Source organism: Limulus polyphemus, unplaced genomic scaffold (genome assembly GCF_000517525.1).
Source record: "Limulus polyphemus unplaced genomic scaffold, Limulus_polyphemus-2.1.2 Scaffold1900, whole genome shotgun sequence".
Lineage (NCBI taxonomy): Eukaryota > Metazoa > Arthropoda > Merostomata > Xiphosura > Limulidae > Limulus > Limulus polyphemus.
The window spans coordinates 16,955-33,935 of NW_013667510.1; the positions used below are offsets into that span (position 1 = coordinate 16,955).

Sequence of the window (16,981 nt, forward strand, 5' to 3'; positions counted from 1 at the left end):
CTTAACCTAACCCTACTACTAGTAAATAAACGTAAGTGTTTTCTTTTTGTTTTCCTCCCCCCGCCCCCCCCCCCCCCCCCCAGAATAAAAAAAAGTAGCAGCATATGTCACTGGTGGTATGTAGCTGTAGCTTAAGCCTGAGATAAGGAATAATGCAAGTTATTTACTTCCAGACTTACAAACTGATTGCTGAAATAACTTGCATGAATATATCTAGATAAAAAATTATTATTTTCTATGTTATGAAACGATAAAATATAGTAGTTTCAACTGCTATAGTTTTTAAGACTACTTGTGATATACTTTTATTAATTTAAAGTAATTTAAATCAGAAAATTATTACAATAAGACACAACCATATTATTACACACTCTCCTCTCTAGTCCCAAATAATATTAGATTAACAATTCTGTTCATGTATTGTTACAGTAGCTCTGCTTTTTTTTTTTTCCATTCACCTTTAATTTTTTGTACTGGTGTGGAAACAAAGTAAACAATGATACACTAATCTTTCATTAATGGAAACATAAAAATTAAAAGATCATTTTTTAAGGTTAAAGTGCATGGAAATACTTTGTAATTTTGATAACCATTAATTATTGACTAAAAATAATTTTAGTTTTTCTTTCTTAACTGAAACAGTTGTAAACAAAAAAAGTTTAATTGCACATGAGTTGTTTTTTTTTTTCCTTGATGAAAAGGATAATATTCAGATTTACTAACTTATGACGTTTTTGTTTTCAGATATTGATTTAGCTCTAAGTGTGAAATAATAAAGATAATAACCTCAGTAAGAGTTTCAGGAATATGGTTATTTATAAAATTTTGCAAGGCTCTGCATTTTAATTTAGATTAAGGTATTACAGTTTCATTGGTTACAATCTAAATTGGTGGTTTTCAAACTTTTTTCCTGAGCCTTTTTAGAAAAATATTGAGTTTGCAGCAGCTCATCACTATAATAATATAAATGTGTACATATGATATGGTGATGCTCTGTGAGTTGATTTATATACAGCAAGCTCAGTACGTACATCACAGATAGAAACACAGCAATAAACTAAAAAAATGTTTTTCTTTTGTTTGTTCTTATTGTTTTTTTACAGTGCTTTTTACTTCTATGTCAGATAGTTGTTATTGTGGGATTTTGACTTTAAACTTGAGTTGGTTTTTAACCAATACATGGCTTACTGTGGAATTTTGATAGTGGAAGGCAGTTAAGCTCCTTGGCAAAATTTTTTTTCCTGGTTCTAGCAGTTTGCAGTGAGACAGTATTTTAATGATTTCTCCAGTGTCATATTTTGTATGTGTTTCTGAAGTTTATTGGATTTTAGGCCATCATTGGCCAAAACTTTATTACACAGTGAAGCCTTAGTTCTTCTTCTGAGCCAAAACAAACATTCAGAAACCATATATGAAAGGCAGTATTTTCACTTTTTTTCTGCTTTTTTTGCTATACTTGTATCCATTTGCTTCTCTACAAAAATGTCTCCTCACCTTTCTTACCATTATGGACAATTAATCAATCCATCACAAAAATAAGGTAATTTTTTTGCATGTATTATATTAACATTTGTGTGTTGTATAACAAGCTTGCTATGATTATAATGCTAGAAAGTCTGCCACTCTTCCTTTTTTTACCTCGAGAGTGGGAGATCTTTCTGAGAGAACTTGTTAGCTAACCAATAAAATGTGGCTGGTTTTATGTACAAGAATACTATTATGTCTACAAATATTTGGCTTTCCTCATAAGACAAGCTTTTTAGGTGACATTAAGTTAAGGCATATCTTACTCTTTAAATCTATAACAAGTAGCCCACTGTTGATTTAATTTTCACATCAAATTTATTTGAAATATAATACTTATATTAATTTCACAACATGTGTATTAGTTGTATGTTATACTCTTCCCCTTAATGTGTTGTGGCCCATGGTTTGAAAACTGCTGTAATTGGTCAGTCAGAAATATTAAAAAAAAAACCTCTTCTAATTATTTTATAATATACTCATTATACAAGGAAATTGCAAGGTTGTTTTGAAGTGGTGACAAGTATTAAGTTTAATGAATAATATCAAACACAAATGGTTTCAATTACCCTTTAATTTTATTGTTATAAGGATATGTTTGTTAAATGTGTAAATGTTAATGAACATATGTACTTATGGGATTAGGCTGTTAAATACATATACACATAGCTTGTGTTCTTGTATGTTTATTTAGTCTTCCTAAAATGAAATATTTTCAGATGAAAAACAAAGAGATGAAGATGAAGAAGAACAAGATAAACCAGATGAAATTGAAGGTTTTATTTTTACAAAACTCCTGTAAGTAACAAAATATTTCATAATACTTTTATGTTGTATATCAAATCAAAAAGAAAAATTAGGTTTTAACCATTTCTAGACAACAGGTATCACTTATATCATGTTTTTTTTTCCCTTCTCACACTGAAAAAACACTGAAACTTGCTACAGTCTTTTTAAATAGTATCTGTTTAAAAATATTCATATAACCTGATTTAGTGTTTATTATTTTTTAGGTTGTGAAATTTCCAAAATTTTGTTGAAACTGTTTTGCAGGCATTAAAATGCTTCCTGTTATTTATCATCTTAGAACTTAAAGATGTATACTTTTAACTAGAAAATTTGATTTTTTATATCCAGTCAGTTTCAGCTTTATTGATTTCGCATTAACATATTTCTTTTGAAACATTATTTCAACAATTGAAATAGTCACTTCTTTCTGCTATAAGTAATAAAAAAAACATGGTAAAAACAAAGATTTATCTTCACCTTAGGCTAGTTATATTGCTTTTTTCTAACAATATTCTTGAGATCAATTTATATCCAATAAATAAGATTTATTTTCACTACAACAGTAATTTCTTATATTTATGTATAATATTTGAATATATAAACTTAACAATACCCAATTAATAAGGAAACATATTATTTTTGCTTATCATACTGCTGAACCTAAATAAGCTTACCAGATGTCTTGTCATAGAAGCTTTCAAACAAATGAAGTTAGTCATGAAAGTGTGTTCAGGAATAAAAGGAACAATCGAGAGAAACTAAAAAAGCTTTCAGTTCTGTGGTATGTTCTTAAGTGAATTAGAATTCTTTGTTCACCCCAATAGCACTCCTCCGTATAGCCAATATCTCAAGAAATTGCAATTACTGCTTAGAATATTTTATCTACTTTGCAGTAATATAGTTAGATTATAATCCTTTTTATCCAATTGGTTTTAGCTTTTAGCTCTAGCTGTTTTCAAAGCTGAACTTCATTAATAATTGTTTGGACCACATTCTGTGATATTGTAAAAGATTAGCATTGAAGGTTTGTAAAAATTACTAACAAAGTAAAGAAATCACATGAAAAACAAGATGTGAATCATTATATTTTTAAGGGATGATAGTTTCTTGTATAATTTAGGATGGGCCAAAAAGATAAATGTAGTAAATGAAACTCCTTGGGGCTGTATAGAAATGAAAATTTGATTTTTTTATCTTATTTTTTGCCAATTCCACAAAATAAGGGTTATATGGTGTACAAATGTCAGTACTAAAGTATTTCTGAAATGACTTACCTCATCCAAAGCTATCTTAATCCTGGACTGCTCCCTAAGCATTTATAAAAAATTTTTGCTAACAGCGCACCAGTCTTTTGTGCCCTATCAGTTTCATACCATTTCAGAATATGTGCTGATCATGTGACTATCCTCCACCAATAATACTGCACCATCCATACCAGTGCAGCTAAGCTCCCTCTACCATTCCAGAACATTCCTCACTTTCTCAATTAGCATTCTAGTGTGTAGATGTGTGTTTTAACTCTCCATATAACTAGAGAATTTTGATTGTGCTTGATCACAAATTTATATCTGTTTCAACATCAAATTTTGACTTCTTGTGTTTGATTTCCATTTTTTCTACTTGCCTGTTTTCGAAATATTTCTGAATTCTGATTTGTTCATATGAAATCGAAATTTAATATATGATGGATGATGAAATTCCTGCAACAGTCAACAATGGTTCTGACATGAGTCTCCAGGTGTCAGAGCTGGCAATGTCTGCTGGAGAAGTACAGGCTTTAGTTCACAGGGAGTTCATGTCTTATGTTCGGCCAACGATTTCTTCCTTTTACATTAAGATTTTTTGTGAAGAAAGATATAACTATTGAGTGGAAATTTCTTTCTACTGCACCTACCAACTGTTACCGAGCCTCCATGTAGTCTCCTGGGTTAGGTGTTGTTCTTTTTTATTGTTCTGTGGTAAGTTTTTCAGCATCTATTCCTCACTCCCGTGTTTAGCAAGTTTATGTGATCTTCTGTGGATTGGCATAATTTCCTCGCGTGATATTTTCAGTCTTTCAAGTCTTCTCTGCTCAGTACTTGGTATGTTAGATTTTTATAATTCTTTTACCATTTAATTTACTTTAGTTTAAATTTTCATTTAGAGCTTGATTATTACTCTGTTTTTGTTTAATTTTTGGTATGTGTACCGTTCTTGCCTGATAGTTACTGTTTGAGTAATTGTAACTTCTGTCAATTTTATGTGTGTGTTCGTTCATTATTTATACTTCCTTTCACTGTTTATGTTAGTTAGTTTGTAAGTTTCTTTTTTTTTACTACTAGTCACCTCTAATTGGGGATTATGTTTGAGTTAAAGTTTGTTATTTTTAACTGGGTGCCTTTTCATTCGTATGCTCTTCAGGGTAGGTTTTACTTTTGTGTCCTTTGTTTTATTGGTGTTCTTTGAGTGGGCTTATAAGTTCGATATTCACATGTCTTTTATCTTCTCGGTTCCTTTAGGGCTTTTGTAGTTTAGGTGTTGCTTATTGTTTTAGATTGAATTTTATAGTTTTGCAAGTTCATTATAATTATGTACCTTGTAGACTACAAATTTCTAGGTTTTATTACTTTATCAGTAATGAGTACATTCTCTGACTATGTTAATTTATAAGTCTTTTTTGGCTACACTTTGTGACAGTTCCGTGAGTTCCACAGGTTATGTCTGAAAGTTTCTGCCTTCAGTTTTGCTTCCTCTCCCCTATCTACTTCCCTCCTCCTCAGGATCATGCCTCTTCCAGTCATCTTGACTAGTCTTTTCAAGGAGCTGTATCAAATGGGTGGTACCCAATCAATAGGGGTTTTATTCCTGTCTAATTGTTGTCCCTCAAAAGACAGGAGATTGGAGACCCGTCCCAGTTGAACTCTTATCTGGAGCCTCCTCACTTCTCTATAAAGTCCTACCTCTCACTACGGGTATTTTTTCCCTGGAACTCTGGATGACCAAATTGTCTTGATGGATGCCTTTTTTTATATTCCAATTGCTCCAGTGTCATGTCGTTTTCTACGGTTCATCGATGAGGGTTGCATTTTCCAGTTCTGGACACTGCCATTTAGTCCTTTATCAGCTCTGTGTGTTTTGTCAAGTAGTATGCTCTTTTACCCATCATTTTCACTTGTTGGGTCTTTAGACTCTTCTTTTCATGGATACCTGGCTCCTGCTTGCCTCTTCTCATGCCCCATTGGTCAATCACGCCTGCTTACTTCTTTGGAAAGCTAATTGAGTAGGATTTTCTAATCCAGTTGGAGTCGTCCATTCTTAACCCCACACAATATCTTATTCCAATGGAAGTTTTTCTTCAATTCCCATATTCATCAGGCCAAACCCTCTCCACTTTGGCTCAGGAATATGAAGTGAGCAGTCTCAATGGCTCTACCCACTCCTTGTCTCACTGCATGAGGGCTCTCTCTTTTGGGGATGTGGCTTCCCTGGAAGCTCTCATTCCCTTGGATTGAGCTCACATGTGTTCCCTTCAGTGGACATTTCCTGACCAATGGAACTCCTCCTACTTCTGATTGGTTAAGGGGCTTTCCTCGAATATTAAGAGATTTCCAGTCAATAGTCTGTCAAAGATACTACTCTACGTTTTCCATATCCTGGAGCTTTTGACAGTTCGTTGGGGTCTGTATCATTTCTTCCCACTCCTGAGGGGACAGGTGGTTATGGTTCATTCAGATATTCCACTGTCATCGACTGTCACCAAGTAAGGGGGGTACCAACTCCAGATCTCTGTGTTTTCAGACTCTTGATCTTCTTCACTGGGCCCGTGTCCACTACATGGTGATCTTGGCGTATCATATTCCTGGCATTACGAATCTGGTAAACAATTATTTATCTCGACCCAACCAGGCTCTCCCCATGAAGTGGTCCCTTCTTCCACGGGTATTTTGGTGGGTGTGTTCTCAACTGGGAACACCACATGTAGATGTGTTTGCCATATGCCTAACCTATGATCAGCTTCCTCTCCAGAGTATTTTCCTTTATCCAAATCACTCCTTGTTGTGCTTGTTGCTCTGTATTAGCCTGCTCATACATGGTTATCTCTGCTCTGGCCCTTACTGGAGTGTCATCCCCTGCCCTTACCTCTCTTCCAGTCTCTCCTCCAACAACTGCAATCAGATATAGTTCATTTCAATGTCACCAAACTCCTGTACCAGAGCCAGTGGTCTATCTTCAGACCTTGGTCCATTTGCTGTGGCTTTTGCCCTTCCTGTTCTTCAGTACCTCGTCTTTCCTAGTTCTGGTTGTTTGCTCAGGGTTTGTCCGTGTTAACTGTTTTTAGTTATAGCATTGCCCTGTTGAACACCTTCTGTTTTTCCCATTATTTCCCTCCTTTTCTGTTCCTTTCGTCTTGTCCTCCACATCCCTTTGTTTTGCCATATTGGATCTCAGTTATGTCCTTTATGACATGTCCAGTTCTCAATTTGAACCCATTGCTATGTGTTCCTTGTACCATCTTTCCATTAAGTTCTGTTCCTCTTTTTTCTTGCTTACGGTCATCATCATCCCAGTATTTATGCCATGGATGTTTCTTGTATCCTTTCCCATTCCTCTTTGTTATCCTCTGTCCTGATCAAGCCTTCCTTCTGCTGCCCAAGCAGATGGTTTGGCCTTCTCTTCTATTTCGTTAATTTCCATTTAACACTGGTACTCCCATTCAGTTCTGGATAGACTTCTTTGTCCAGTTTGTTAACTGAGATGTCATGTGGCTTGTACTGCTTCCTTTCATGTTATTGTTCCTATCTAATTATTTCAAGGATTCCTTCCATCTCCCATGATCTGTCCCCTATTGCTCACTGGTTAGGTTCATCAACTCAAACAACTGGTGTATTCTGACTCGTTCATGGAAGGTCGCCATCAGCACAATGTTTCTATGTACCCAGTTCGTCATCTAACTATATTTTTAGCTGCTCGTCTTCACCAGCCTTTGGAAGAGATCATTCAGGCTGGGGTGTGTACAACTCTCAATACATTCATCGCACATTATCTGCACAGCCTGGCTGTGTCTTCCTTGAGCAGGTATCGTCTTCCTCCTGTGGTGATTCTACACGTATCTGTTCACCTTTGACTGGAGTAAGTCGACACATTACTTTTTCTATATCTTTTTAGTTGATACATATCATATTTCAGGATCCAATCTGGTGGTGGGTGTTGCCTGGTCAGGTATGCTTCATATTATATTTTCACTAGATATGAATAATTCTGTAACACTCACTGTTGAGATGGAGTGTTTCTGTAAGACCTCCAGCAGCTTGTCCAGTGGTGTGTGTGTGTATATATAATTTAAATTTTTTTTTACTAAAAGTTACTAGTTTCATTGCACTGTTTCTGGTGTGTTGTTCGTATGGACTCTCCAATGTGTATTCCTCCTCCTCCTCTTCTAGTGGAACACACTTCCAATTCTTAGTCACAGGAATGGTAGACTGTGGAGGTTTCCTCCTGAGTGGGTTTTGAAAAACAAATTAAAGCTTTCCAGCCCATGTGTACCCACTGAGCAAGAAGAGGGCTATGGTTGTTATAGTCATTACAGTTCCAAACAATGAATTATACAATAATATTCAGTATCCAAGGCACTTGCCCTGGATGTTTTTTTCCCAGGAGAACTGCACTTGTTGATCACAATATCTTATACAAAGCATTTCCATTGGATGTTTTGCCCGGAAAGACCGTACTTGACATACTCTAATGTAATCCAAGGCACTACCCTTGGCACATACTTATATGGGCCCATTGTCACATCCATGCTGTTGCTGTGCTGTTTCAACTCATGGTTATACAGCAATTTTCCACTGATTTGGTGCTGCACATCTCTATCCTGAATGCATTGGTGCCTTCCAATTCAATTCCACCATCTTTTGGTTCATGTGTTAATTACTGGGCAAAAAGTATACCTGTTCCAGAAGTAGTGCTGTACCCCACAGGTGTGCTTTCTTTTTATATTCTTACACACCTCCTCTTTCAGTGAGGTCGCTTTCCATGTGATTGGATATTGATGCACCTTTATCAGCCCCTCCACCTTGGCAATGCGAGATTTTAGCTTTGGGTGAGCGAAGATAGTACCATTTCAGAAGTTAACATTTTCTTACACTGAAAATATATTTCTGATAGATACTTACCTCATCCCACCCTTCCTCCTGACTGATATGCCGGTGTTTCTGGTTTGTACCTGCCAATTCTTGAAAGTATTATTCTGGAATGGTAGAAGGAGCTAGCTGCGCTAGTGTGGAGGGTAATCACATGTTCTGAAATAGTGCAAAACTGATGGGGTATAAAAGACTTGTTCGCTGTTAGTGAAAAAATTTTAGTAATGCTTAAAGTACCTATCAGAAATACATTTTCAGTGTAAGAAAATATTAACTTTTGAGTTACGTATTTTAGTTATTTATACATAAAAGTTTTAAATTTGAAAGATGTTCAGTGGTCATGATAAGTAAAATTGCTTTTCAAGGTATCAATTTAGTCAACATGAAATATTGAGAACATTATTAAATACTTATTCAAGAAGTTTTATAAATTTCTATTGTTGCTTATCAATTGACAGTCTTAAAGAAGAAAAACTGTTAAATAAAGTCTGAAAGGTTATTTGTTATATTCAGTCGTATTCAAACTGCAAATTGAGGGTTTGAATTACTTGTGTAGAAGATGTTTAATAATCGTTGTTACCATTTTTTAGGTTCTTGTAAGCTATAAACATTTAATAAGTGTTTCTTTTATATCTTACTACTTTCTTGCATTAGAGATTAAGTCTAAAAGTTTATGATCCTTCTAAAAAATTATTCTTGACCAAAGCAATTTATTTATTTCATTACATAATTAGATATGTATTTTTCAAAATTTCTCTTGTCATATGTCTAAAAGAAAAATAACTTTGAATAACTCTAAATAGTGTACCATAATTTAATATAGGATGTTAACCTTGAGAAGAATATTGATATATGCGTGTTTATTGTAATGTCATTCACAGTGACCTGTATCCCGAGAAAAAGATTGAACTTGAAAATTTCAAAAGCTTTGTACTTGATAGTACAAAGGAGATAGCAACACTGAAAGTTTGGGAATTACAAGGTATGCAGAGGATGGACTTGGCATCAGAGTATTGGACACTTGTATGAATTAAGTGGATGAAATGCAATTATCTTCTAGTGTAGTTCTCATTGTAGAATGTTTCTGGTAACCTGACAAGTGTATAAATATAACTCCAGAATTTAGAAAGTATTGTTTTCCATTTAGAGCTTTTGGGTAATTTGATTACACTTTCTTAGAATTAAAATTTAGGATCAAAAAGCAAGGGACTTATTGTTTCTTTATTAAATTTCAAAGAGATCCAAACCAATAAAGTGATAATCCAAAATAACTGAAACAAAAATTCATTTTTCAACAAAAAACTATTAAAGGAAAAGATAGTTAAAGAAATAAATGTGTACCAAGTTTGCTTGTATTCTGAGTGAGTGACACTTGTGTCTTATTCTATGAGAAACATTTTGTTTAGACTTATTATAGATATGAGATTTGCCCTTTCTATATACATACAGAACTCAGTTTACAAGCTGCCCAAAAGATAATCAGTTCACCTGTGGAGGAAAGTTTGAAAGTGATGCAAGATATTGCCCAGAACTTTCCAACCCAGGCTCGTTCCCTTGTCCACATAAGTGTTAAGCCTGAGATAAAAAAAGAAATTGATGCAAATCAGCAGGTGAGTTCAGTCTTTAATCTTTTAATAGATAGTTATATTGAAAATACTATTTTTTGTATCATCATCGTTTGATGAATTATATCAGAAAGAGTTTGAAAGGAAGATTAGTACAAATTTTGGTTCTTAACATTATCTTAAATACTAAATTTAATATAATATGATTCTTATAAAAAATTTTCTTAAGGTGCATATACAATAGTTATGATGTTTTTGTTTTCAAACTATATATTGTAAACAAAATGAAATTCTTAAAATATATTGTACTTGTTTACAAGAAATTTTTAGTGGACATTTTATTGTATTTAGTAATGAGGTGTGTTATATATTATTTTGAGTGGCCACAGAAAAGTTTTATTTCATTAAAGTATTTGTTTTATGAATTCCAGTTTTTAAACATTTTACACATTAAAAACTGTGCATCTGTTGTATATATTGTTAGGACTTTTTTAATATTTATCATTAGGTTAAAATTTCAGGAATTACAGTTAAAAACTTACGATGATTTCCAGTATGGTATGAAAGAAAAAATATTCAGTGAATGTAATACATAAAAAAAAATCTAATTTATGTTATACTTTTTATGTTCTTACATATCAATAGCTATTTTTTGTGAAAATTGTTTTTTATGTTTTCTTGACTTAACAGTAAAGATATGTGTTAATTATTATGTTTATATGTTTCCAGATGTTTATGCAGCATCATAATTTGGCACCATCTGATTCGGCTCTTTTTATCAATGGCATGTACTTTGACATGGAAATCACAGATGTTTTCTCACTGGTGCAAGTACTGAAGCAGGAAACCAAACTTCTAGAGGGTCTACATAACATTGGTATCCCTGTATGTATTAAATTCTCTTCTTGAGATTTGTTGTTGTTGCTATATAGCTGCTTTTTATTCAATAATTGATATACTTTGGTTGTTTTCCTTTTCACAGAGGAAATAATTTTCAAAATTGTATGCAACTTAGTAAAACATCCTAAATGGTACCTAGTTTTGACTTTTAAAAAATTCATCCAATTTTACTTACTTTTCTATTATTTTGAAATTTCCAAAATTGTATAAAAACATTTTTGAAAAAAATGAAACATACTTTTTTTTTATTTAGAATTTCACTTTTTTGTTGTTGTAAAAGTTTCATTTTACATATAAGAAATCACTTTCACTTTGATTGGTGACTATAAACATATTTTTTGTTACTTTATTTTGCCTTTCATATTGATTACTGGTTGTGGCGATAAATCGTAAAAACATAGAAAACTGACTTAAGATATGTATCAGTGTTTTACAACCTGACCTGTCACAATTTCATTGGTCAGACTAGTAACAGTGTTATTGGTCCAGATAAGTTTAAATCTAATAAATAGTTTCTCTTCAATATGTGATAAGTTATTTTATTTATACACCTTGTTTGAATATGACAGAGTTAACGGTAATATTCAATAAATAAGGATTTGAGTCATGTGTTTAGAGTTACTGAAATATTTTGCCTTCATTTACCGTACTCTCTAAACCTAACTGGGCTTACCTGATGTCTGCAGATTTACAACACTAGAAACCAGTTTTCGATACCCATGATGGACAGAGCATAGATAGCCCATTGTGTACCTTTGTGCCTAACTATAAACAATCAGTCACAGAAGAAAATAAGAATATTTTCATTACTTTCAAACAAATATAATTTAACACAAAGAATGTGTAAAGAAACTATAAGAGAATCCAGATTTGTGGTTTGTTCCTAAATCCTTTTTATATTCTACTAAATTCTGTTGTTCTCTGCAGGAACTAAACCTAATCACTTTACTATGAAACAACAAACTACTGTTACTTCTCAAACTGCTTTATTCACTCCACTGATGTAAATAGTTTATAATCTGCTCTGTCCAGTGGTATTTCAACTTTGCCTGTAACTATTCTCAAAGTAGAGTTTCATGAGTGGTTACAGATTCATTCAACGGGAATTGAAATTTAATGATGAACAATAGAATGCTGGTAACAACAACAAACATTTGACATGTGCATGTATGGTAACAAACATTTTTCTAATTACTCTTCACAAAATGTTGAAACTTCAGAAATTTTTGTACTTAATATTTCATCTTGATCAGTATAGTTTGCAGTATATGTACATTCTGAAATGTTCAAGAATTTACAGAGTAAAGGAATGAAGTCAATTAAAAAAACAAGAAAGGATAGGATAGTGCAGCAATTGTAACTATAGTTTAAGTTATTCAAAACAGACTTAATTGTAGCAAAGCTGTGTTATGTAACCCTATTAGACCCAGCTATGAATTCTACTCGTAATGGTGCTCTTTTCATATTTCATTCCAAAAATAAAACTAGTTCATGAAATTATTTAAAATTTGACAAGAATGTTCATAAAAGTTTGTAGTTTCAAAAAGTATAATATTTAATTTTTATTTTTTCCATTATTTGTAATAAAAAAAATCATTATTTAATGTAGCTATTTGCACTCAGACTCTAAATAATTCACCTGCAAGATGATTTTTATATGCAGTATAAAAATACTGTTTATTAGCTTATAGTTTTCACAGTACATTTGCATAATCTCTAGAACCTCCTAATGAATATCAAAAGTTTATTAAGGTAACTGTTTATATTTTATTTTCCATTTTCTCTACTATATCACTAATTCTACCTATTATCATCAATGTGCACTGCAATGAAATGTTTAAAATTAAGAAATGTAAATATATACATACCTTTTAGCTATTTGTAGAAGTTTTTTAAAACTGGATTTTTTAATATGCATAATTTCATGTCTTTATCTTTTTATTTATAGTTTCTTTTTAATTTTCCTTTCCGATTCTTTGTTTTTTATTATTTATGCTGATATGTCTACTGGTGCCCATGGGGCTTTATTATTATTATACAGCAACTACTACTCAGTGACTCATTTCATTAACACTTTGCACACACAAATGATGCCAACTTCTTTATACATTTTCACAATCCAGGCGACAACAGTTTACGCTATACTCCACCAGTGCTTAATCTGAAATTGGTATGCAGTTTTCCTCACAATGTACATGTAACTGTCATTAGTACTGTTGTCTGCTTGATTAACTATAGCACTTACGGCAATTTATTATCTAAATATACAATAGTTAGAGAGACAGTTAAATTGTATTTAGGTCTTACTTTTATATTTTAGTTAATTATGTATTATTTGTGTTTTAAAAAATCATATTTGAAAGGTTTAATGATATTTATAAGTTCAACTGAGCTCATTTTAATGACTGTATACACTTGTGTCTATTAAATACATGTATATTGTAGATCTCAAGGCAAAATATAGAAGGTGGGTGTGGCACCCATCAGGGGTTGGATATAAATTTCAGTTTTCCAGACAAACCAGCCACAGGCTTTGGATATCACGTGTCAAGTAGGTCAAACACATGTACTTAGTGTATACAAACTCATGTACCTTGCCAGCTTATGTGGCTAAGAGTGAACCACTGCTAAAGTTGAGATTTTTCATAGTGCATGGATCACACGACTCAACTGCAGTTTAAGTATTTTTTGAAAGGTTTCCTTTGAAACAAAGGAGTTATAACTTAGATAACATAAGTTCAAATTATAACATACATTATTAAAGTGATTTAATTAAATTTTGAATGTAATGCAGTACCATATGCAGAAAGGAATTTAAAACTGGTGCTGGGGACCATAAGGTTAAAGTTGGGAGTTTAAAATAATAGATAAACTTTCTTTAATAAAAAAAGTTAAGTTATGGATGATCCAGACGAGATGACTTTGAAAGTTTTAATCAAGATCGTGTGATTGCTGTTTTCACTATATGTGCAAATTGCAGAGTCTGGAGGATTTGGTAGTCGTTTACCATTTCTGCTTGATACTCCCTTATGTTTGCAGGTGTAACTGTCATATAGTTTTGTCAATATAAAAGGCATTATAGCTACTACACACACACTTGTACACGATCCTGTAATGTATAGGGGTAGGGAATAGGTCTTTAAACCTGAATAATTTTAAATTTTGAAAGATAATTTATATATCATTTCTGGTTGAACCTGCGGATAAAAAAGTTTTAATTATTCTTAAAATTTGTGATTTCAGAATGAAACTTTGTTTACCTAAAAAAAAAAGGGATGATCAGTCTTAATGGGTATTTGTGTACATTATATGGTTTCTTTGGGGGTTAGAAAGGAACTTGCATGTTAGGGCTTGAATAAAATGCAAGGGATAGCCTTTGTTTATAAAAATTCTATTTCTATCCCTTGCATTTTATTCTGTAAAGTGTTTATATGACCTCTCATTGAACTTCTAACCTCTAGCAAGGTGAAGGAGGATTGCTAATCTTCGAGCACCCTTGATTATTAATTATTTCTTCTGAAATAATTAAGTTCAAATCAGAATAACTGCCAGAAATAATAATACTGTGCTAATAAACTTGGATAAAGAGAATGAAAACCACATGATGAGCAGAAAAAAATTATAAGTATGTTGTTTACAGGCAAGATTCATCAGAGATGTGCAGAATGTAAATTTAAACTTTTTTCATTCTTTTTTGTAAATTACACTAAATGTTACAGAATGACAACACATCAGTACTTAAATAAAACAAATAAATGTTGGAGAAAAACATTATTGAGATGGTTAGATTTATTAGTTTTAATTTAATTTTTAAATATAATGTGTAGGTGTGCACTCAATACTGAAAGGTAATTACTGGTCCAGTTAGGATTAATTGTAGTTGTACACTATTCTCATAGTTCACAAATATTGTAAAAATTTGGCAGACCAGCTCTGCAACATCTCACTTCAAATTGGAAATTTAGTTCGTGTAACATTGGGTTTGCTTATTCACAATTAGTGATAGTAAAGGATTGAATCATTCAGAAAGACTTTTACCCAGTCAGTTATGCAAAACTGCTTGAATTCTGGTAAACATGAGATGTATAGGGTAATAATTATTCTTGCCTAAAAGTTCTTTAGTAGGTTTCAGAATTTAATTTAAAAAAAATGTGCCTACTCAATCCAGAGTATTATTTAAACCTAAACTCATATTAGTCTAATGAACATCTCTGACTACAAATGACCTAGACATTTAATAAACTGTATCTTTTATTTCTCTATGTGTTTGTGTGTGCATTTTAGGAAGCAGTTGTTTCAAAACTCTTGAAGCTTGACATGACAGAAGACAAAGTGGATTATGCTGTGGACATCAGAGATTCTGCTATTATGGTAAGTTGGGAAAATTATTAAACATTGTATTGATTACATAAAATTACTTGAACCAAAATCACTTAATTATTTTGATAAAATATATGAAATGCTAATTGTTAATGATAAAAAAAATTGTTTACAAAGTGTAACATTCTTTCTTGAACACACGTACAACCTTAAAATTTTTAATATGTATTCTAAGATATTCTGTCTGCAATTAATAGTTTGAAAGAACATTTATTTTTCTAAAGTTTACAAATATTCTATGATTTTCAATTGAAACTGATCAAAAATATGGTTAAGCAAAACGTTTACTACCCATTGATTTTAATGTTTGTATTCTCTCTAGAAATATTTATTTTGGCTTTTCAATTTGAATTATGTTATGAAAACACAAAACAATGTTTTGACTGTGAACTAGTTCTAAAATTTGTTCTGATACAAGGCATGTTTGTATGCATGCTCATTTATTTATCATTTATATCTGAAATATGTAGTTTATATTGGAATGAAAGCAAGTTTGAGAGATAATTTTATGAAACAAGCTGTTATTGTTTTAAAATTACATTTGATTTAAAACAGTTTTCTTTTCTTTTTTCTTCATGTTACAGTACGTGAATGATATAGAATCAGACAAACAGTATAGGAATTGGCCTAGTAGCATACAAGATTTGCTTCGACCATCATACCCAGGAATGCTGCGAAATGTTAGAAAGAACATATATCACTTGGTAATTATTTTAAATTCCATTCTAGTTACTTTCATTATTCATCTTACTAAATTTTTAACATTCACTGGGGAAACTATTTCAAATATTTATTTTGTCAGCAGTCATGTAATTGCTGATACTGAAAGTTCTCTAGTTGTCAGAATGTTTGAAATTGTTTCTAACAAATAAAAGCTTTGACAAGTAAATTTCTTTTCTAAAACAATTATAAACCTAGATGTGATAACGGTAATACAAATAGATATCAAAAATTTATCAGTAAAATTAGTGAATTATTCATTTGATGGCCAAAATCTTTAGAATAAAAACTAGCCATTGCTACTCTTGTTAACTTTTGTACAATCCTAACCATCTTTTGTGGCTTCTGAGTATTAAAATGCTCATTTTGAAACATTTGAGCTCATATACGACATAATATATGTAATCATACTTTAGTTTAGCTTATATTAAATCTGTTTTAGAGGTTATGTTATTATGTCTGAAACTTAAACCTTGTGTCAAAATAGTATATAATATTGGAGATTTTAATGAAATACATTTCAGTTGTATCTTTGTAAAATGTGTTATTACATACTTTTTAAAACCTATGAAAAGGAAAAACTATCAGGAATTTTAACCAGACTGCTTCCTCTGTGTGTGGCCTAGAATATTACTATGTATTTGATAAAATTTTAAAAATGTAAACAAAAAAATCTTAAATTTTCAGGTGATAGTGGCTGATCCTTCACAGAGTGATGTGAGAGACATCTACAGGCTCGCAGAGTCGTTTTATGTACACAAAGCTCCTGTCAGGTAAAAAAATTAATTTAATCTTTGAAAAAAAGACTAAATTGTTGAGGAAGTTCTGCATGTGTAACTTGGAATATTTTTTAATATGTTTTTAATATATATATATATATATATATATATATATATATGTGTGTGTGTGTTGTTGTGTGTTATTTATTATTATAATAAATATTATTTAGTTTAGTTTAGTTAGTAGTAGTGGTTGTTGTGTGTA

General features: G+C 31.9%; 1 protein-coding gene across 4 annotated transcripts in view; it reads left to right on the forward strand.

Annotated features, from left to right (window-relative positions):
- The window catches only part of LOC106465303 (UDP-glucose:glycoprotein glucosyltransferase 1-like), an 88,753-nt gene that overhangs the window by 15,415 nt on the left and 56,357 nt on the right, over positions 1–16,981 (forward strand). For all 4 annotated transcript variants that reach the window (XM_013925510.2, XM_013925509.2, XM_013925511.2 and 1 more), the window contains 7 exons: positions 2,244–2,322; positions 9,314–9,414; positions 9,882–10,042; positions 10,727–10,882; positions 15,182–15,268; positions 15,862–15,981; positions 16,685–16,770. In XM_013925510.2, coding sequence (XP_013780964.1) covers positions 2,244–2,322; positions 9,314–9,414; positions 9,882–10,042; positions 10,727–10,882; positions 15,182–15,268; positions 15,862–15,981; positions 16,685–16,770 — 790 coding nt within the window. The remainder of the gene's footprint in view (positions 1–2,243; positions 2,323–9,313; positions 9,415–9,881; positions 10,043–10,726; positions 10,883–15,181; positions 15,269–15,861; positions 15,982–16,684; positions 16,771–16,981) is intronic.